This window comes from Oncorhynchus kisutch, unplaced genomic scaffold (genome assembly GCF_002021735.2).
Source record: "Oncorhynchus kisutch isolate 150728-3 unplaced genomic scaffold, Okis_V2 scaffold3961, whole genome shotgun sequence".
Taxonomy (NCBI): Eukaryota; Metazoa; Chordata; class Actinopteri; order Salmoniformes; family Salmonidae; genus Oncorhynchus; species Oncorhynchus kisutch.
The window spans coordinates 249,565-272,921 of NW_022265906.1; the positions used below are offsets into that span (position 1 = coordinate 249,565).

Genomic DNA, 23,357 nt, shown 5'->3' on the forward strand with positions numbered 1-23,357 from the left:
TTTTTTTTTTTGCGTGACACATTTGTGTGTGAGAACAAGAATTCTGAACAGGTCTGGTATCAGTGTCTGGAGCCACAACATTAACAACGTGTCCTGCAGTAGCTCTACTTATACCAGGACTGACCCTGTCGTCTCCATCATTCTGCCGAGTGTGCGTTCTGTGTGGTTGGGGTTGGTTTAAAATCTGATTTTAAGAAGAGAATTGTAAAAATACATGCAGGGTTTTTTACTTTACGGCTGTGGTAACGATCCACGCTATCCGGGATCCCTGGGACGTCCATACCGCACTACCACATTGAAGTCGACATTTAAGATGGTAGTGGTTAGGTTTAGGATTTAGGTTAGTGACATCCCAAGGATCCCGGTTAGCACAAACCCTGTGGTAACTCGTGACGACTCTTCTCCTGTGGATCTGGTTGAAAATGCATAACATGGCGCAGCTACGTCACCTACACACAAACACATCCACCCACACTCATCATCATCATCATCATCGCAGCCAACCTGATAACAAATATGTTAAACCAATGACAGTTTATGGGTCAACTTTTATTCGTCACAAAAGACATAGACAACAAACACATTCAATAAGTATTATGGCAGATCTGTTGCTAGAGACTGGGTTAGGATTAGGGTTAGGATTAGGGTTAGGATTATGGTAGATCTGTTGCTAGAGACTGGGTTAGGATTAGGATTAGGGTTAGGATTATGGTAGATCTGTTGCTAGAGACTGGATTAGGATTAGGGTTAGGATTAGGGTTAGGATTATGGTAGATCTGTTGCTAGAGACTGGGTTAGGATTAGGGTTAGGATTATGGTAGATCTGTTGCTAGAGACTGGGTTATGATTAGGGTTAGGATTAGGGTTAGGATTAGGTTAGGATTAGGGTTAGGATTAAGGTTAGGGTTAGGATTAGGCCGAAACATTTATATAGTTTATTAGTAATAAACATTTAAGGTTAGGATTTGAAATAAACATTTATACCGTTGTGTCGTGCATAAGAACAGCCCATAGCCGTGGTATATTGGCCATATACCACACCCCCTCGGGCCTTATTGCTTAATTACAGACCTGTTCAATAGCACTACTTCAAAATAACACATTTCAAAACAGCTCATTTCACATTTAGGCAAAAAGGGTTTTCTACTAACTCTGATTCCAGATCTATTGAAGACTGCCCTCACAGATCACTGTCAAATCACAAAGCTCCAGCACAGAGATCGGTGTCCTGATTGGTCAATGAATAACTCAACCGTTCAATCAATAAAATAATCATTCAATATAGCCAATGAATGAGCTGGTGGAGCAGCACAGCCACCGTGGCACTCCCAGCAGCCTGACAGGAAGCTCCTGTGGAGGGAAACAGAAGTTGAACAACACCTTAAAAATCAGTTTCTAACGCACACACACACAGACAGACAGACAGACACACAGACCTCTAGCAGCACGGTCATGTAGGACCTCCACCTCCACTGTGTGATTGGCTCTTCCGATACGGTTCAAAGCCATGAGGGTGTAATTCCCAGCATCCTCTCTGCTCAGGTGTGTGGGCGGGGTCAGTATCTGTCCGTCTCTCAGCCAGGTGACCGATGGGAGGGGATTGCCTCTGACCTCACAAGTTAGCCCCTCCCCCGCTCGCACCTCTAGCTTGGCAGAACAGGAGAACTCAGGAGCGACTGGGGGGGGGGGGGGATACGAAACTTCAGTGAAACAATCATATTATAATCATCATCATGACCTCAATTACATCGCCCATCATTTGATCCCTGTCATCTTTACAACCATCATAACCCACAGTACTGATCTGTACAGATAGACATTACCAATCGAGTCACAAATCACCAGATGGACTCACAGTGCACAGTGGTGTTGAGGCGGTCTGATTCCATTACAGCAGGAGGTCGGGGTCCCTCTGGTCCCAGATCCAACATGGCTGAACAAAACCACTGGGCCCCGTCATCAACACTAGTAGGGGAGAACTGCAGGGAATAGCTCTCGTTCACCGGTTGCCTCATGTCATTGTTCAATTGTTGAATGTCGTTGTTCAGTGGTTGTGTGTATAACACTGTCCGTTCACCATTGGTAGAGACTTTGAAGAAGGTCACTCTGAGGTGCTCAATAGGAGCGGTGTTCTGGACAAGACAATGCAGAGAGTACTGATGCCCCTCAACCACGGGACCAGAGTGGTTTACATATCTGATGGAGACTCTGTCTGGAAGCTCTGTGGAGGAAGGGAAACACACACGCACCATTGAAATGAACAGAGTGTGTTTCTGGTCAGTGTGTTACGAACAGGTTTCTGATCAGTTACTAACAGGTTTCTGGTCAGTGTGTCACTAACAGGTTTCTGGTCAGTGTGTTACGAACAGGTTTCTGATCAGTTACTAACAGGTTTCTGGTCAGTGTGTCACTAACAGGTTTCTGGTCAGTGTGTTACTAACAGGTTTCTGGTCAGTTACTAACAGGTTTCTGGTCAGTGTGTCAATAACAGGTTTCTGGTCAGTTACTAACAGGTTACTGATCAGTGTGTTACTAACAGGTTTCTGGTCAGTGTGTCACTAACAGGTTTCTGGTCAGTTACTAACAGGTTTCTGGTCAGTGTGTCACTAACAGGTTTCTGATCAGTTACTAATAGGTTTCTGGTCAGTGTGTTACTAACAGGTTTCTGGTCAGTTACTAACAGGTTTCTGGTCAGTTACTAACAGGTTACTGATCAGTTACTAACAGGTTTCTGGTCAGTGTGTTACTAACAGGTTTCTGGTCAGTGTGTCACTAACAGGTTTCTTGTCAGTTACTAAAAGGTTTCTGGTCAGTGTGTTACTAACAGGTTTCTGGTCAGTTACTAACAGGTTTCTGGTCAGTGTGTTACTAACAGGTTTCTGGTCAGTTTGTTACTAACAGGTTTCTGATCAGTTACTAACAGGTTTCTGGTCAGTGTGTTACTAACAGGTTTCTGCACAGACAAAAGATACTGGGAGACACGAGAGACAGTCAGAGAGCAAACATACGAGGGAAGTTACTCACTGTAAACAGTAACTTTCAGCACTCTGGCACACTGGCCTCCCACCTCAGAGATCTCAAAGCATTGAGGCGTTATATTCCAGTCAGTCAGGCTGTCTACTCTCCAAGTCAGCTCTTTCACCTCAGTGCCAAAGAGCGGAGATTCTCCTAGGCTCGGCTCCCAGCCCATAGAGGTGACCGTATCGGAGGTGCAGTTGGCCGAAGCAGGGGCTCCATACTTCACCACCAGCCCAGCAGGACTGACCACCAGGGAACAGGACTCACACACGCCTGGAGAGAGAAACGGATGGGGGGGAAGGGAGGGGAGAGATATTATGTCTGTGAGTGGAGAGCCTGGAAGTGTCAGGAAATCAACGTCTTAACAATTACGCAAATAGGAAACCAGACTACACACTTTTTGAGAGACGAGCGAGAGCGAGAGCGAGAGCGAGAGCGAGAGCGAGAGCGAGAGCGAGAGAGCTGGGGAGGAGGGTGCTGGTGGGACAGGAGGAAAGGGAAGTGACCTCACCTGTGTCATTGACAGAGAATGCTGACGACGCCAAAAGCCAAACACAGCAACAGCACACGCATGCACACACACACACACACACATACACACTTAATATCCAACAATGAGGAGAGGAAAGGAGTTCCTGACAGGAAGGAAGGAGTCCCTGACCTAGCCAATCATCTCTCTGTGACCATTTTTTAGCCAATTACCTCATTCCTCTCTATGAACAGTGTTCAGTGGTCCTTTGGGATATTATGATCTCATTTACATTCACTGACATAGGCAATACATGTACAGTCATGATAGCACTGTGTGTGTGTGTGTGTGTGTGTGTGTGTGTGTGTGTGTGTGTGTGTGTGTGTGTGTGTGTGTGTGTGTGTGTGTGTGTGTGTGTGTGTGTGTGTGTGTATTTGTTCAACCGCCATCTCTATCTAACTCAATCTCAATCGTAGTGTAATATAACCCTAAACATAATAGACATCTGAAATCATAATTTCAAAGTTGATTCGCCACCTGCAAAGCATACAACAGCTGTAAAACAGTACAGTGGAATTCTTACCTTGAGAACTCTTTCCCATCAATGCAGTGATAATAATGACGATAATACTAATAATAATGATACTAATGATATAGATAATAATAGAAAATATAATTTAAAAAAATACAGGAAGTATGATATAAGTTCTTTTTTTTAAACCAATTGTTTCCTGGTGATCTAATAGTCACCTTTCTAAATACTAAATCTCTTTCATGATCTACTGCTCTGTATCACTCCTCTCTCCTTCTCACTCATTTTCTCTCTCTCACACACACACACACACACACACACACACACACACACACACACACACACACACACACACACACACACACACACACACACACACACACACACTCTCACCTGGCTTCAGAAGGTGGAGGATGAGGAGGAGAGAGAGTGTGTGCATGCTGCGTCTGTTCCTTCACTGAGAGATCAGTAGCTGCACAATGCTCCCCTCAAGAGTTATCTTAGTGACTGAGACGAAGACAGCTGATCTCCTCCGGTGTGTGTGTGTGTCCAGCTCATTGTCCCTTTTCTTTCGTCTTTTGGGTTTGTCCTGTGACTAACCTGGGTGTTCCTACTGTTCTGACTACGACCGCGTTCCAAGAATGGCACCCTATTCCCTATATAGTGCACTACTTTTAACCAGAGTCCTATGGCCAATGGTACCCTATTCCCTATATTGTGCACTACTTAGGGCGCAGGGTGCCATTTGGGATGCAGACCTGTGAGAGGAAGGAAGGGAGGAGAGAGTGCTTGTCTCTAAACACAATGTGGAGTAAGAAGGGTGGGCAGAACACAAACACCATTTACAGCACACAGTACATACGCACTATAGTATCAGATACTATGTCTGCTAATGAGGAGGCTACACACATACACACTATAGTATCAGATACTATGTCTGCTAATGAGGAGGCTACACACATACACACTATAGTATCAGATACTATGTCTGCTAATGAGTTGAATAGGAGGAGGCTACCTACATACACACTAAAGTATCAGATACTTTGTGTGATATGTGCTGCTTCGTGTGATGTATTGTTGTCTCTACCTTCTTGCCCTTTGTGCTGTTGTCTGTGCCCAACAATGTTTGTACCCTGTTTTCTGCTGCTACTTTGTTGTGATGCTACCATGTTGTTGTCATGTCTTGCTGCCATGCTATGCTGTCATCTTAGGTCTCTCTTTAGGTAGTGTTGTGTTGTCTCTTGTTGTGATGTGTGTTTTTGTCCTATATTTTTATGTAATTTTGGTAGGCCGTCATTGTAAATAAGAATTTGTTGTTAACTGACTTGCCAAGTTAAATAAAGGTTAAATAAATAAATATGTCTGCTAGTGTGTTGAATAGTAGGCGATTCCAAAATAATAGGAGAAGGCTAAACACAGAGCTGATCATAAGTGGAGAAATACATGTTTGATAACTAGTATACGATAGGATTATAATTGTGCATATATTTCCAATCGTTTATTTCGCCTTCATAACCCATTTACACACGGTTTACAGGACACGACTCTTATTTTGAAGGATTTTTTCAACCCAAAATGACGTCACCCGGAAGTTATTGCTTAGCTGGCGTCAAATAGTTTTCCACCGATATTCTCATCCCAACAAACAAATTATTTTAGGTAACTAGGAAATTCGTTTAAATGTGTTTTAGATTTTCATTTGGAACTTTAATGTGTTATTTAAATAACGCATGGCTCAGACAAACTCTTGAGTCTTTTAAAGTGTTTGTTATCCTAGCTTGTAAGCTAGCTAACGTTACACTAGCCATTGTCTTGGGTTGGAAAGTGACGGCAGCTCAATAGGTTGGTATCTTTCTAGCTAGCTAACACTATGCATTGTGTTTTTTGTCCATAATATAGTATTTAGCTATTGCTTTTGGCTACGAAAAGTTATACACTCGTATGTTGCTCTGGATAAGAGTATCTGCTAAATGTCTCAAATGTAAGCTAGCTTGCTATGTTTACTACCACATCAGCGTTCACATTGCACCCCTTTCCCAAATGTGGTATAACCGGATTGTTTTTTTAAACTCACCATTTATACCGCCTCTGGTTCTACTGACCCACCTCTAGCCCACCATGTCTGAACCGGGTTCTGGCTGTGGCGTTCCAGTCCAGAGAAGCTCACAGCCTGGTCCAGAGACGGTGTCAGTGAAGCTGGAGGACTGCGGTCAAAAACTGGAACTCAATGTGATTGTCAAAAAGGAGGAGAAGGGAGATGTTAAAGAAGAAAAGCGCAGAAATCAAAGAAGATAAGGAAGAGGGGGAGAAGAGAGAGGTCCAAGTCGAAGAGGAGAGAAATGCTGATATGGCTCCTCCAGGTCAGTGAGGTTGGATGTATGGAGAGATGTCAATAACAAAATAATACAGTTGTGACCTAAACATTCCCCAAGTGATGCCATTCATTGAATCTAGTTAGGTGGGGTTTGCCTTCTGCCCCTCTCTCTCTCCCTGTAGCCTAGAACTGGAAAGTGACATAAAAGGCTTGACTCATGACGTGTCTGTTCACCGCTAGCTCTGCAAAGCAGCGGAAATAGGTAACTCGTGGGGGAATCCCTTTACTTAAGAACTGCAAAGTAAGCTGGTCATACCAAGCATCATTTAGCTCTTTTGATTTAGGTATAAAAAAAAAATATATAAAATAATAATTATTTTATTAAACATTGAATTTGGCCTTACTGCTTTTAGCCCATAGAAATACAATGCATCAAATAACAGATTCATACATGGAAGAACAGATAACAATCATTTTATAATTTTACATTTTTGGACCCATATTTTTGTCACTAGACTATGTCTACTTCCATTCATTTATTGTAACTGGTACCGGGCTACCTTCAGACGAGTCTGGTTGGCGTCCTAGAACAAAACACTATGGGACACTACGTCCTAGAACATAACACTACGGGACACTACGTCCTAGAACAAAACACTACAGGACACTACGTCCTAGAACAAAACACTGCGGGACACTACGTCCTAGAACAAAACACTACGGGACACTACGTCCTAGAACAAAACAATATGTGGAGCCCCAAGCTGTTCGGACACTACGGGACACTACAGACACTACGGGACACTACAGACACTACGAGACACTACGGGACACTACAGACACTACGGGACACTACGGGACACTACGGGACACTACAGACACTACGGGACACTACGGGACACTACAGACACTACGGGACACTACGGGACACTACAGACACTACGGGACACTACGGGACACTACAGACACTACGGGACACTACAGACACTACGGGACACTACAGGACACTACAGACAGACGGTTGTTCAGATCTGCAGAACCGACTTCAGGTTCCCGTGACGCTTGTGAACTATCGTGTTCGTGAGAGTCTCGTCTTTCCATAGTGGTCATAGTACGTCATTTGTAGGCCAAACCGTTCTGACGTTTTCGTGAGAAAGACCCATTTTTCAGGGTTGTCTCGTGGTCTGACAAACACCGCTGTCGCTTGACCTAATTTCCACCGCAGATGCCGAAGGCTGCCATTGGTGGATGCAGTAGATTGAGGCGCAGCCCATACAACAACAACAAAACAGCAATCTATATATTAAATAGATGGATTATTATTATGATTATTTTATTATTATGATTATTATTCTTTTAATTTTTTATTATGATTTATTTTTTATTATTATTATTATTATTATAATATAATTTTTTGATGGGAATCTTTTTGTATTATACAAGGGGGTTAAAGAGTATATGCATTGATTTTAATCAGACTCGATTGTTCCTAAATGTGAAAAATCGTGTCAACTCCTCATTGATTTATACAATTCTGACTAATAACATCCATAAATACTTCTCTATAGTGGAGTATTTGCATATGATCTCAGTGATCATTATCCCATAGTACCTTTTTTAGAGATACCAAACGGCAAAATACTAATCTTCGTTTAATTCAGAAGATGCGTTTTAAAATGTTTTCTCAAGGGATTTTACATGACTCTGATTTAACTGTGATTTAGCCACTGACCATGTTTACATATAAACACCCATATCCCGTTATCATTCAGGATACTCAACACTTCTGTTTTTGAGTTGACGCGTATACATATCATATCCCGTTTTTACAATAACCTGAAAAAAGCTTGTATCCCGGTTATGAAAACCCCCAGATAAGATGCCAGGGATGAGCTGATCTAAGACAGGATACTGTGGCATGTAAACATCTCCTCCCGTATACTGTAGTTTTTGCAGTCTGTGCGGGCTCAGTTTCACATATCACGGGTGTTGTGTGTTGCTGTTTTCATCTGATTTACAAACAAATCCCTTCAATAGGTAGGCTACCTGCGCAGTTAGATCCACCATAATAATTCTATTATAATTTAGCCATAATGAATTTACTGCTGGCTACTTTCACCCCTAATTTAGACAAGATTCTGTTTATAATTTCTGACATTTGGTAGAACCGTATTATAATTTTTGACATTTGGTAGAACCATATTATAATTTCTGACATTTGGTCGGCCATTTTTGTTCGTCAACTATAGTTTGATACATGCAGCTTCTCTTCTGTCATAACTTGTTGCCCCAGAAAACTAAATAAAGAAATGCTCACCAGAATAACGTCTTACATCGTTAGAATGAATGCATTAGTAATCTAGTTAACACCAGTAAAGTTGTCTGTTTCGTTTAGGGACCGGGGAGGAAGCACCATAACTCCATAACAGTGGAAAGACTGGTCCTATGCAAGATGTCATCTGTTTTTACCAGTTTTAAGGAAATGACAAGCTGAGAAAACGACGAAAGATGTCAGTTGGTGTTTGGTGATGAGATCCTGAGGCCCATATTGTCGTGCCATTTATCCACCGCCATCACCTCATGTTTCAGCATGATAATACACGGCCCCATGTCGCAACGATCTGTACACAATTCCTGGAAGCTGAAAATGTCCCAGTTCTTCCATGGCCTGCATACTCATTGAGCATGTTTGGGATGCTCTGGATCGACGTGTACGACAGCGTGTAATGGTTGGAATGGAAAAAATGGAACAGTATCCAACATATGGCAACCACGAGAGAGAGAGAGAGAGAGAGAGAGAGAGAGAGAGAGAGAGAGAGAGAGAGAGAGAGAGAGAGAGAGAGAGAGAGAGAGAGAGAGAGAGAGAGAGAGAGAGAGAGAGAGAGAGAGAGAGAGAGAGAGAGAGAGAGAGAGAGAGAGAGAGAGAGAGAGAGAGAGAGAGAGAGAGAGAGAGAGAGAGAGAGAGAGAGAGAGAGAGAGAGAGAGAGAGAGAGAGAGAGAGAGAGAGAGAGAGAGAGAGAGAGAGCATATTGCTCTTCTGAAGTGTGTGGAGGATATTAGGACACAGCCGATGTGGGACCAGGATTCCTATCAGAGAGGCTTACGGCCTGTCAGCTAAACTCAGGGACCCCACGTTCCTACAACTACTAGAATTGTTCTATTTGGTCATGCAAGAGGTGGATGTTCTCACTGTCAACATACACAAAAGGGATGTTGTCGTGGCGGACATCGAACAGGCAGTTGATAGTTTTCGAGAAGTACGTTCAAGCCCAACAGGGGAGAGCTGAGGCCACAGCACACGTAGGCCCTGCGTCGGACAACGACAAGAGACGCAGAGAACTGCAGCGGTCATGAGGAAGGCATGTGACGTCATCGTCACACATGTGCATCACAGGTTTTTCTCAAAGTAGCGACCATTTTAATCGCAGCCAAACTGGTGAATCCCACGCTTTTCTGTTAAGTTCGTAGGCTGTTTCCCGTGCTCAGCCCTACAGTGTGCTGCCAAGATATGGTGGTTAACACTGGGAAGCTGAAGGATGAATTGACCTCTCTGTACCAACACACGGAGCTCCACAGGGGTACAACAGCTCCGTCATTACTGAAAACAATCTGCGAGCTCAACCTCCAGGATGTTTTGTCAGAGACGGTCTCTCTTCTCAAAATCATCATCACCACTCCCATGCAGACCGCCGAGTCTGACAGAAGGTTCCCCACTCTGAAAAGAGTCCAGGTGTTGCCGTGTTCTCGGGAAAAACCTCGGGTTCCGCGGTCGCTTGGCAACAGAACAACGGCAGGCTAAATGCACTGTCCATGCTCTCTGTCGAGAAGGACTTCATTCAAGCACTCAGGTCAGATTTTCACGACTAGGTTGTTGATAAGTTTGTCCAAAATAAAACCTGCCCTGGAGCCTTCCTGTTTAAATGAGCAGTACAGCATCTGAGAAGGCTTGGGCTGTGTCTTTATATAGTATATACTGGGGCTGAGTCTATATATAATATATACTGGGGCTGAGTCTATATGTAGTATATACTGGGACTGAGTCTATATATAATATATACTGGGACTGAGTCTATATATAGTATATACTGGGGCTGAGTCTATATATAGTATATACTGGGGTTGAGTCTATATATAGTATATACTGGGGGCTGAGTCTATATATAGTATATACCGGGGCTGAGTCTATATATAGTATATACCGGGGCTGAGTCTATATATAGTATATACTGGGGCTGAGTCTATATATAGTATATACTGGGGGCTGTGTCTATATATAGTATATACTGGGGGCTGAGTCTATATATAGTATATACTGGGGGCTGAGTCTATATATAGTATATACTGGGGGCTGAGTCTGTATATAGTATATACTGGGGGCTGAGTCTGTATATAGTATATACTGGGGGCTGAGTCTATATATAGTATATACTGGGGGCTGAGTCTATATATAGTATATACTGGGGGCTGAGTCTATATATAGTATATACTGGGGGCTGAGTCTATATATAGTATATACTGGGGGCTGAGTCTATATATAGTATATACTGGGGGCTGAGTCTATATATAGTATATACTGGGGGCTGAGTCTATATATAGTATATACTGGGGTTGAGTCTATATATAGTATATACTGGGGCTGAGTCTGTATTTAGTATATATTGGGGTTGAGTCTATATATAGTATATACTGGGGGCTGAGAGTCCCAAATGGCGCACTATTCCCTCTGTAGTGCACTACATTTGACCATGGGCCCACAAAATAAGTCCATAGACTCCAGTAGTAAATATTTTTTTATACATAATTCAAATCAGTAGAAGGTCTTTATATGTTGGCTAGGCCTTCTATAAGTCAATCATTTCACCTGATTAGCGTAAAATATATATGCTATAGACTATGCAGAGCCACGGTCGGGTCCATTCGGATCTATCAGCTGTTGTTACGTAGACCCGAGATGCGATGACAATCAAACAGGACCCGAGGGACAGGTTAGAATCTCAGACCAGAATGGGCCCGGGTCTCGGGTATATGAAGACCTCTAATTGGCATCCAAAGTCAACAATATGAGTGTGTTATTATGTCATGATCTGCTTGTAAACTGTGAAATGTTGTCAACTATCCTTCAACTGAATTATAAATACAAACAGTTCCAACTGTCTGTGTGGCTCCTCTTCTTCACTGAAAGGGGATTATGTTGGTAGATTGTCTTTATCGATGACAAGTCAGTATAGTAACATGGTGATAATAAATGAAGGATAACAGATGCTATACACTGACCGTTGTAATAATATAACATCACACTGCAGATAGAAATATAATGTAATGACAGCTGTCTTGTTTTGGTTGAGAAATCCACACTGAACAAAACTATAAATGCACCATTTAAAGTGTTGGTCCCATGATTCATGAGCTGAAATAAAACATTCCTGAAATTTTCCATAAGCACGAGAACCTTATTTCTCTCAAAATGTTGTGCACAAATTTGTTTACATCCCTGTTAGTGAGCATTTCTCCTTTGCCAAGATAATCCATCCAACTGACAGGTGTGGCATTTCAAGAAGCTGATTATTTAACAGTGTGATCATTACACAGGTGCACCTTGTGCTGGGGACAATAAAAGGCAATTCAAAAAAAATTGTAGTTTTGTCACACAACACAATGCCACAGATGTCTCAAATGTTGAGAGATTTTGCAATTGGCATACTGACTGCAGGAATGTCCACCAGAGCTGTTGCCAGATAATTTAATGTTAATTTCTCTACCATAATCCGGCTCAATGTGATTTAAGAGAATTTGGCAGTACATTCAACTGGCCTCATAACTGCAGACCACATGTATGGCTTCGTGTGGATTAGCTAATGTCAGCGTTGTGAACAGAGTGCCCCATGGTGGGGGTGGGGTTATGGTGTGGGCAAGCATACGCTACGGACAACAAACACAATTGCATTTTATCGATGGTAATTTGAATGCACAGAAAAAAATGTGACTGGATCCTGAGGCCCATTTCTTTTAAGGTATCTGAGACCAACAGATGCGTATCTGTATTCTCAGTCATGTGAAATCCATAGATTAGGGCCTAATGAATTTATTTGAATGGTCTGATTTTCTCATAAGAACTGTAACTCAGGAAAAATCATTTAAGTTGTTGCATCTTTTTTTGTTGTTGTTGCTTTGCCTGACTTCTTTCCGTCAGACAAATCAAGCGAGACGGTGGATGGCGGTTGGAAGAGCAAGACGGTGGATGGCGGTTAGGAAGAGCGAGACGGTGGATGGCGGTTGGAAGAGCGAGGCGGTGGATGGCGGTTAGGAAGAGCGAGACGGTGGATGGTGGTTGGAAGAGCGAGATGGAGGTTGGAAGAGTGAGACGGTGGATGGAGGTTGGAAGAGCGAGGCGGTGGATGGCGGTTAGGAAGAGCGAGACGGTGGATGGTGGTTGGAAGAGCGAGATGGAGGTTGGAAGAGCGAGACGGTGGATGGAGGTTGGAAGAGCGAGATGGTGGATGGCGGTTGGAAGAGTGAGACGGTGGATGGAGGTTGGAAGAGTGAGATGGTGGATGGAGGTTGGAAGAGCGAGACGGTGGATGGCTGTTGGAAGAGAGAGACGGTGGATGGAGGTTGGAAGAGCGAGACGGTGGATGGAGGTTGGAAGAGCGAGACGGTGGATGGAGGTTGGAAGAGCGAGACGGTGGATGGAGGTTGGAAGAGCGAGACGGTGGATGGAGGTTGGAAGAGCGAGACGGTGGATGGAGGTTGGAAGAGCGAGACGGTGGATGGAGGTTGGAAGAGCGAGACGGTGGATGGAGGTTGGAAGAGCGAGACGGTGGATGGAGGTTGGAAGAGCGAGACGGTGGATGGAGGTTGGAAGAGCGAGACGGTGGATGGAGGTTGGAAGAGCGAGACGGTGGATGGAGGTTGGAAGAGCGAGACGGTGGATGGAGGTTGGAAGAGCGAGACGGTGGATGGAGGTTGGAAGAGCGAGACGGTGGATGGAGGTTGGAAGAGCGAGACGGTGGATGGAGGTTGGAAGCGCGAGACGGTGGATGGAGGTTGGAAGCGCAAGACGGTGGGTGGAGGTTGGAAGAGCGAGACGGTGGATGGAGGTTGGAAGAGCGTGCTTGTTAGAAATGGAAAAGCATCGCAGTAGCTTTTGATAAAGAAGAACATCAAGACGAAGCAGCTGCTTTATAAGTGGGATGTTTAGCGCTACATCCCGAGGGGTTCGTGCTGATTGGACGGAGATTGTGATTGGTTGGCTGGTTTTAAATGGCGTCCCTTGAGAACGCAAGAACAAGATGTATGTCAGGAGAAGTGCAGTATTATCATAAGGAGACTTATACTGTACTTGGAATACGGAGGAGGAATGGAGGGGGAAAAATAGGTCTAAGAAGCTTTATTTAACTAGGCAAGTGTTGGATCCTGTATTTTACATTATAGCCATTACCATATATATGATTGAATATTATCTGCTGTGGGCTTGTGTGGATGTATGTATGTGTTATGCAACATAGCTGACTTGAAACATTGTTAAAAGTATCAGGGCCATGGGACCTTCTCATGATGGAAAAATACAGAGAAGCATGAAGACAGGAACTGTTCAAATTAGTTGGGAGGGGTGCATTCAGAGCGGGGTGTTGCGAGAACAAGCGGTCTTTTGTTAGATAACAGGAGCCAGGTGCGAGATAACGGTATGGAGCATGAGAGCCTGGATGTTCTTCACAAGCAACATTTACATCTATCAACAGAAGCGCCAAGAGGCGGGGACCCGCCTGAGCGCCTGCAATAGGCTGAGCAAGTTTAAACCACGCCCAGTCTCTACTGTGATAGACAGTTCCAACCCGTCTGTTGGCCTATCACAGTAGAGACTGGGCGTGGTTTAAACTTGCTCAGCCTATTGCAGGCGCTCAGGCGGGTCCCCGCCTCTTGGCGCTTCTGTTGATAGATGTAAATGTTGCTTGTGAAGAACATCCAGGCTCTAATGCCGTTTCCATCATGAGAAGGTCTCATGGCCCTGATACTTTTAACAATGTTTCAAGTCAGCTATGTTGCATAACACATACATACATCCACACAAGCCAGCAGCAGATAATATTCAATCATATATATGGAAATGGCTATAATGTAAAATACAGGATACAAGTATAAATACAAGTATAAAGAATACTGTTTTACATACGTCTTGTCAGTTCTCTGTTCTGCCCTGCGTGGTATTACAGTGAGCCCGTATATACGAAAGTTGCATTTGCCATTTATTACTTAGCTAATAAAAAATACATAGTATTGTTATATTTATCCTGTTATATTTATCCTGATACCAGATTTGAATTTACGCAACTCTAACACAAGTCAGTTAAGAACAAATTCTTATTTACAATGACGGCCTACCGGCGAACAGTGGGTTAACTGCCTTGTTCAGGGGCAGAATGAAAGATTTTTATCTTGAGTTAGTGTATGGTAGGGTATATGTTCATTTATTTGTTTCAAACAAACTATAAGGAAGTTCTACTCCAGTCTAGATGGTGGCGGTAATGCAACATGTATTGGATGCCAAACGCCGTTAAACCACACCGAAGAAGAAGACGCATTTCCGCCAGAAGCACGACTCTACGCTGATACGACGCTCACGAACATTTTCTGCCGCATCTCATCAACCAGACCAAACGCACTCGGGAAGTGGGTGAATGTTTCCGCTTGCTCTACGAGACCTCGCCATTTCATCAAGTTCTTCTCGGCTAAATAATTAGCTACAGGAAATCAGTTCAAGGTAACCTATTGCTAATTTCAAAAAACATGTTAAACGTGAGCTTGTAACACGGTCTGTAAAACTAACGCATTACATGATTAAACGGCAGTGGTTGCCGCGGCCTGGCTTTGTTGTTCCCCCAGCTAGCTAAATTAGCTTTTAGCGATAAGCCACTTGTTAGCTAGCTAGCTACACAGCTCCCGTCCAACCCGTTTGTGTCGATATCTAGCTAACAAACTAACATCATTTCGGGGTAACGGTTGAGGTGACTTTTACTTAATAGTTAGCCATCTGTCGTCTCATTGTGAGTAAACTGACTGTGGCGAGGAATTAGCTAACCAGCTAACCAGCCAACCCATTGTTTAGCCACATATAGCTAAACAAAATGTCTTTATAACTACAGCAACGTTAATCTGAACCACTAGGTAGCTAAATTGGCTGGGTTAACCGTTGCTAAACTCTTGCTATCTGTTATGAAAACAGCTAATCTCTGAACCGTTTATCACAACTTCTTAATTTGCATGATAACATTATGTCGACATAACTTGTAGTAATTGTATTGTTTCTATCAAAATAATGGCGCTGTGAAGCAGGCACACAAGCGTTTCGCTACACTCAAAATAACATCTGCTAAATATGTGTATGTGACCAATACAATTTGATTTGAAGAATAACTAAATATTTCCGGGTCACGGTTTTTGTTTGGAATCCTTCAGAATAAGAGAGTCGTCATGTATACTTATGCAATAAGGCCAGAGGACGTGTGGTATATGGCAAATATACCACCGCTAAGGGCTGTTCTTATGCGCCAAGTGGCGTGCCTGGATATAGTGGTGGGGAGTCGAATCTATTCCTTGTTAAGCTTCGATTCCACTAAGGAATCTATTTGCTGTAGTCTACTTTGAAAACAAACTCACAGCAAAGAAAGAGCGAGGGGGAGAGAAAGAGATGGGAGGCGGCACCGCCAGAACCATGCATTGGTAATCAAAAGATGTAGGCTATCGCAATACTGTATTTGCACAAGTTCACTAAAGTAGGGGCTATCGACACACTCTAAACACACTCTAGCGTTTTTCATAGTGAAGAGAAAGAAGAGCCAGCGAGTTAGACAGAGGATCATCGGGGCAGACACAACCGTGCGCATAGGCTATATCTTGGTTATCTGTCTCGTCTAGCAATGCATCATAAATTCACCAAAAGTATATATTAGGCTATCAATGACTGGTTAAGCTGTTCTTCATGGTGCCAGTGTATTGAAGTTGAACATAGCCAAATGCATCAGTTTAATTAGCCCTAAATGTGCATTAAAGCGTGTTTTGGGAGTCGAGTCGGAGTCGGCTCCAACCGCAGGGAGTCGGCTCCAACCGCAGGGAGTCGGCTCCAACCGCAGGGAGTCGGCTCCAACCGCAGGGAGTCGGCTCCAACCGCAGGGAGTCGGCTCCAACCGCAGGGAGTCGGCTCCAACCGCAGGGAGTCGGCTCCAACCGCAGGGAGTCGGCTCCAACCGCAGGGAGTCGGCTCCAACCGCAGGGAGTCGGCTCCAACCGCAGGGAGTCGGCTCCAACCGCAGGGAGTCGGCTCCAACCGCAGGGAGTCGGCTCCAACCGCAGGGAGTCGGCTCCAACCGCAGGGAGTCGGCTCCAACCGCAGGGAGTCGGCTCCAACCGCAGGGAGTCGGCTCCAACCGCAGGGAGTCGGCTACCTGGACACAGCCCTTGGCCATGGGCTCCGGACACCCTGGTTCGAATCCAGCTGTATCACAATAGTCCATGATTGGGAGTCCCATAGGGCGTCACACAATTGGCCCAGCGTCATCTGGGTTTGGCCGGTGTTGGCCGTCATTGTAAATAAGAACTGACTTGCCTAGTTAAATAAAGGTATATATAAAAAAAAAAACACCTTATGCAATTATAAATTGGTTAACAAAGTAATTAGACCAGTAAAAATATTGGTCTAATCATACCCGCGGTGTACTTAAGGGTTAATCAACGAGGGTTATGTCTATGGAAAATAATGAGTGACGTGGAAGGTGTTTTCGGGAACTGATAAAACTGACTTATTTTCCAGAGAACCCATAGAGAACCCATAGAGAACCCATAGAGAACCCATAGAGAACCCATAGAGAACCCATAGAGAACCCATAGAGCCCTGCGTTGATTATCCCTTTCATACCACGGCTATAATTGAACACCATTTGCCGGTAGAAATGTGTTCAACATCCACTGAAGGAGCAAGCAAGTTTACTAGATGGCTACAGTAGTTGCTGTGGTAACCAAACATACTTGCTTGTTTAGCTAACCAAACCACCAGTCCTAGCTTGCTATTATGAAAATCGAATTCAACAATACCAATACTGTTTTCAATTTGACTTTTGCAGCTCAAACAAAACTTGTAAAAATGAACTATAGCAATTTTATTATAAGAGTTATTATTATACGAGTTCATATTAAAAAGACTCCAATCATCTTAAATCCACTTGTTGTTTGTCATATTGGACATAAATATTGCACCGTACATAATCGATTGAGTGTCCATAACAGAGTTTGACCCAAAGTTTAATTAGAGTTTTTTTTACTGGGGTATTAGTCGTGCAATTTTACATCTAACTACGATGGTTTGGAGCAGTATTTAATTTGAATTTGCATTAAAATGAGTCTGTTGTTGAATGACAACAAACCTTCCCTACAGTTGACCAATCACAGACAGGGGCGTAGACTTTGGATACTAGACTTCAGCTTGCCTCAAGAAAATGGTGTGCGCTCGAACAGTCAAAAGAAGAAAAAAAAACATACGAACACCAAATATGGGCAATTTTTTTTCCCTACTGGGAAGCATATGGCAAGCTTAAGGGATGGTTGATTGATCAAGAGCATTGTCTCTCCGTTGACCCAGTCAGTCAGTTAACAGAACCAAGACGTTCTCAGGAAGGTCCAATAATTTTTCTTGTTAGACCCAACTTTTCAGAATATCAATGACGTTCTGCGCGATGCGGAAGCTGTTGGCAAGTTAGGGACTTTGTTGCTGCATTTAGAGTTTGTTGACCCCTCTTTATTTTTCTTGATTTTAGTCTAGCGACAAATTGAGCAACTTTTTTTTAGGCTGCCGTTGGGACGTTTTCTATGGTCTTGAATATCTGATATTTTCCTTGCCTTTAAAAAAACTATACCGATTATTTTAAAAGAAAAAATGCGGCCTTTGAGTCGTTAAATAGTTGAAACGCACACAGTAAGTTATTTATGGGACACAGTAAGTTATTTATGGGGCATTTACGTGTGTCCCCATTACCACTAAAACATAATCAAAACCCATTTCTTTCACTTATTTTTTTAAACCCCTTTTTCTCCCCAATTTCGTGGTATCCAATTATTTTAGTAGCTACTATCTTGTCTCATCGCTACAACTCCCGTACGGCTCGGGAGAGACGAAGTTTGAAAGTCATGCGTCCTCCGATACACAACCCAGCCAGCCGCACTGCTTCTTAACACAGCGCGCATCCAACCCGGAAGCCAGCCGCACCAATGTGTCGGAGGATACACGTGCACCTGGCAACCTTGGTTAGCGCGCACTGCGCCCGGCCCGCCACAGGAGTCACTGGTGCGCGATGGGACAAGGACATCCCTACCGACCGAGCCCTCCCTAACCCGGACGACGCTAGGCCAATTGTGCGTCGCCCCACGGACCTCCCGGTCGCGGCCGATTACGACAGAGCCTGGGCGCGAACCCAGGGACTCTGATGGCACAGCTGGCGCTGCAGTACAGCGCCCTTAACCACTGCGCCACCCGGGAGGCCTTCTTTCACTTACTTGCTGTGCTGTTTCGTTGTTGATTTTGTTCAGTCGTTTAATTCTCAACCAGGATTTCATCATACATGTCAAGCAGTGAAGTTTCAGCTCTGTCTGTCCGTGGCCTCTCTTCCTCGGTGCGTCACTGTCACTGTGTCCGTTTACATCTTGTCCAGCTCTGTCTGTCCGTGGCCTCTCTTCCTCGGTGCGTCACTGTCACTGTGCCCGTTTACATCTTGTCCAGCTGTGTCTAACATTTCACGTAAACCCTCTTTCTTGTCTGCATCGAAGTAGCGGGTCTTGTACCTAGCATCGAGCATGGTGGCGACACAGTAAAGAGGCTCAGAGAGAATGCCACCGAATCGCTTGTTCACAGCCTCTACTAGAGTACTTTTCCAAGTTAACCCCACATTCTGTTGGCATTTTTTTTTTGAGCAGGCATGAGAAACAGCACATTTTTTTGAGCATGCAATACAGCTTTCCTCAGTATGAAATCCTTGTAGACCCACTTTGCTGTCAGACTCAGAACGCTCATCGCTGGTCTAAATGTCAGTCGTGAAGCAAATGGCAGTGATGCCCATTAGCAAGTAGCTCATAGACGTGTGTTTCAACAATACTCCAGTAGGGCAACATCTGAAAAACATCTCCTACTTGGTAGTGTGGGCAACATCTGAAAAACATCTCCTACTTGGTAGTGTGGGCAACATCTGAAAAATAGCGCCTACTTGGTAGTGTGGGCAACATCTGAAAAACATCTCCTACTTGGTAGTGTGGGCAACATCTAAAAAAACAGCTCCTACTTGGCAGTGTGGTACCGGTGCTTGACCAGTTGGGGAAAGCCAACATCATCCACGACAGAGAACGGCAGATTTTTTTTTTTTAAGGGCAATGAATTACATTATCTTAGCATTAATGGATTTAGTTTTTTGAGTTGTCTCGCTGAAATGTTCTTAATGTTTCAAATGACTGCTGGACTTGTTGACTGCTCCATCCACACAGCGGACATTGTGGGCTAGTAGGTTAGGAATGCTGTGTTGCGCGTGTAGCTCTATTTGTTGTGGCGTCATTACGTCATCTACCTGCGTTATAAAGGTATGGCACATCTGCGTTAAACTAGACAGCGGGCCGATGTTGGCATTTTTAGCTAATATCGGCCAATTCCAATACTCTTACCGACCTATATCGTGCATCCCTAATTTTGATAGCATTTAGCGACTTTTCCCACTCAGTTCTGCTGCGAAAGCTGTCTGTGTAACGGAAGTCACAGGCAGAGGAGCACAAGGGGAGGGGGTGAAAACGCTACATCGGGGACCAAATAGCGATTCTCACCGAAATTGTTGGCAACACTGTGCGGAAGAAAGAGCGAAACAAACCGCATGTTGAATATAGTGGCCTGATAAAGCCTAAAGAACTAGGACCCAACAGAAATAACTTAATAAAATAAAAATGTGGCTTAACTGAAATCTAGGACCGTCTCTGACTAAAATGACAATTTAAAGTAAAAATGTTGGTCGACCCAGAGTTGCCTATTCTTAACTTTTCCATGTATAGACGGACACATCCTTTGTGTTTTAATCAAATCAACTATATTCATTTAGCTTGTCTGATGCTTTAAGCACACTGTTTGATTAAATAATTAAGACACAAATTACTAGAGTGAGTCCAACCAGCAATTTATTTGAATGTGGTGAGCCAGGCTCAGACTTGCTGTACTGTGTTTATAAAAAAAAAAGTTAAAAGATTGCAAGTGACTGACTATCCCCCGTTGTCTCTCCTCCCTGCGGCAGTGACCACCACAGTGTGTATCGCGCTGTCCGTGTGGCCTAAACTGCGACATCATTTTATCAATTTCTGACTGAACAGTAATGTTCCCAAAAATCCCCCATTTTGTTTAGGATAAACATTCCCTATTCCCTCAACCCTTGCTCTCTTTATGTGAGACGTACGCACGTGACCAACAGGGCCCGACCTATAGCATATCATAATCACAAAAGGGAAGTTGGTTTATAACTAACCTCCAAAAACCATAACTGTAGAAAATGGATGCAGAGGACTTTTACTGGTTGCTCAGGAGGTAAAGGGGAAGTCAGATGCGTGGAATAAATTTGACTAGTTGTTTGTAAATACTGGAGATCAAGAAAAAGAAGGTAAAGAGCAAGAGCTGCGTGTCTATTATGTCATGCCAGAAGGTGCTGTATAGACGACAATTAACAATTAAAATACCGTTTTTCTGACCGTTTGGAACAATGTTAACACAATACATTAAACATACCATAGAGACCCGTAATGTTTTTGTTTTTTTGTCAAGCTTTTATTACAGCACAGAAAACCAGTCGCATTAATTTGCGAATACAATTACCCAAAATGGAACGGTTTATTTACTTGTTTAAGCTAATTATTCAAGGCTCGCTTTATTTTAACAACTAAAATGCTTGATTGCGTTTTCAAATCATGAATGACTTGTATGCTGTGTGATGACATGAACGAACAAATGATTTGATTGATATAGTAGCTCATATAAGTATTGAAATATAGTCCTCGGTAAGCTACAGTATTAAGACTAGACGGGATGTGCTCTTAGGCCTACAGCTCAATGGTGGTTATACAAGAATACACAAAAAAAAAACGTTACAGGTCTCTATGGTAAGCCTACTAATAATGACATTACTCATTGTTAATGATCATAATAATAACAATAAGGAAATCAAGATATGGGGGTTGTACTGATTTATGATGAACTAATGCTAAGTTATTTTGGTGGCCATGTTTGATGACATCACTCAATGCATTCTAGAGATCAAGAAAAAAGAGCAGTATAATTCTGAATATTCTGGACAATTTGGAACCGTGTAAGCTAACACTAAATTAATTATAAATAGTTCCAGAGAGGCTGTATTAATTATTACAGCAAAGCAAAGATTAAAATATCATTTTAGTATTAATATTAAATTAGAATTTGTGAAATTATTTACTTGACATGTAGTTGCGTGAGGCTTGGCGCTCATGGAATCATTAGGCTATTAAACACTCAAACAGGCAACAGTGGCAGGATCTCATTTCTCTAGATGGATTATTTATTTATTGACTATAGGCCTAATTAAGTTGGTTTCCTCCCTCAATTTTCTTAGACAATTAAAGCAAGGGCTGTTTCCTTGTCTCCTCAAGGGGTACGCGCAATGCCGTCAGGGGTACGCCAAATACAAATGTGATTTTTTTATTTATTTAACAATTGTACATTTATATTTTCCAACGGGGCTATACATTTGGGTGAGATTTTTTTTCTCGCCTGAGTAGCCTCGTTTCACTGCCAAAAATGTTATTATACTATCTAGTGTTCAGCGAAATAACAACACAATGTCAAATATACAGGTAAATAATGAACATCCAATGACATTAACCGTTATTCATCCAATCACAATAACCGTTACTCATCCAATCACAATAACCGTTACTCATCCAATCACATTAACCGTTACTCATCCAATCACATTAACCGTTACTCATCCAATCACATTAACCGTTACTCATCCAATCACATTAACCGTTACTCATCCAATCACATTAACCGTTACTCATCCAATCACATTAACCGTTACTCATCCAATCACATTAACCGTTACTCATCCAATCACATTAACCGTTACTCATCCAATCACATTAACCGTTACTCATCCAATCACATTAACCGTTACTCATCCAATCACATTAACCGTTACTCATCCAATCACATTAACCGTTACTCATCCAATCACATTAACCGTTACTCATCCAATCACATTAACCGTTACTCATCCAATCACATTAACCGTTACTCATCCAATCACATTAACCGTTACTCATCCAATCACAAGAACTGTTACTCATCCAATCACAAGAACCGTTACTCATCCAATCACAAGAACCGTTACTCTCTAGCGGGAAACCTTCACTCTTGCGCAGACATTTAAAAATGAAACATGACCATTTGAAAAATAAGCCACAGGACTTTTTGAGCGAGAATAAAGACCGCTTTCGAGTAGTAAGACATGTATAAAAGCAGCAGATACCATTTTAATAAGAAGGGGCTAGAAGCGTCTTATATGGTGAGCTAATGAGTGGATAGGACAGGCAAGCCCCATACTATTGTGAAGGACTTAATTCTTCCTGCTGCCGCGGATATGGCTGGGACAATGCTGGGGGAAAAGGTCCAAAAAACTATACAGACAATGCCTCCATCAAACACTGTTACACGACCCATCAGTGACACGGCAGGAGATGTTTTAAAACAATTACTGCTTCGCATATAAGCCAGTGAATTTTATGCGTTACAGCTGGATGAGTCAACTGACGTGGCGGGCCTGGCCACAGCTCCTGGTATGTCTGTTAGGTTTATGGCAAATCGCACCGTGATCTAGTGCGCCTGAAGTCGGATTAAATCATTTTCCATCATTTAACTCGCTTAGATATATTTTTGTCTTTTCCAGAGCTATACCACGATCAAGGTTTGAAAGTCTCACACTGAA

At 43.1% G+C, this 23,357-nt stretch overlaps 2 protein-coding genes and 1 long non-coding RNA gene across 4 annotated transcripts; 2 read left to right on the forward strand and 1 right to left on the reverse strand.

Moving 5' to 3' along the window:
- Positions 1-528: 528 nt before the first annotated feature.
- On the reverse strand, positions 529-6,568 carry LOC116372517 (vascular cell adhesion protein 1-like). 2 transcript variants are annotated; one of them, XM_031821331.1, is made up of 5 exons: positions 6,097-6,568; positions 3,025-3,291; positions 1,856-2,221; positions 1,437-1,676; positions 529-1,350 (listed from the first exon to the last, which is right to left on the reverse strand). In XM_031821331.1, exons 2-5 carry the CDS (start codon positions 3,188-3,190, stop codon positions 1,277-1,279), a joined length of 846 nt encoding a protein of 281 aa, XP_031677191.1. In that variant the 5' UTR covers positions 3,191-3,291; positions 6,097-6,568; the 3' UTR covers positions 529-1,276. The 2 variants fall into 2 exon arrangements, with proteins under 2 accessions (XP_031677191.1, XP_031677190.1); XM_031821330.1 differs by lacking the exon at positions 6,097-6,568 and adding an exon at positions 4,413-4,646.
- LOC109881746 (uncharacterized) lies at positions 5,581-8,962 on the forward strand. The gene is made up of 3 exons (XR_004209145.1): positions 5,581-5,864; positions 6,135-6,382; positions 8,732-8,962. It is a non-coding gene; the product is annotated as an uncharacterized LOC109881746 (long non-coding RNA).
- Positions 8,963-16,370: 7,408 nt separating this feature from the next.
- On the forward strand, positions 16,371-16,813 carry LOC116372515 (balbiani ring protein 1-like; the record flags this gene model as incomplete). Its single annotated transcript, XM_031821327.1, has 1 exon — positions 16,371-16,813. A coding segment is annotated over exon 1 (443 nt), but the record flags the coding sequence as incomplete, so codon positions are not given.
- Positions 16,814-23,357: the final 6,544 nt, after the last annotated feature.

Bases quoted from the DNA above. Each gene is read 5' to 3' on its own strand.
- LOC116372517 (XM_031821330.1), bottom strand. From the start codon at position 4,458: ATGCACACACTCTCTCTCCTCCTCATCCTCCACCTTCTGAAGCCAG. The intron at 3,292-4,412 runs GTGAGAGTGTGT...TTCTCTCTCCAG, and splicing joins CCTCCACCTTCTGAAGCCAG to GCGTGTGTGAGTCCTGTTCC. The intron at 1,351-1,436 runs GTCTGTGTGTCT...TTCCCTCCACAG, and splicing joins ACATGACCGTGCTGCTAGAG to GAGCTTCCTGTCAGGCTGCT.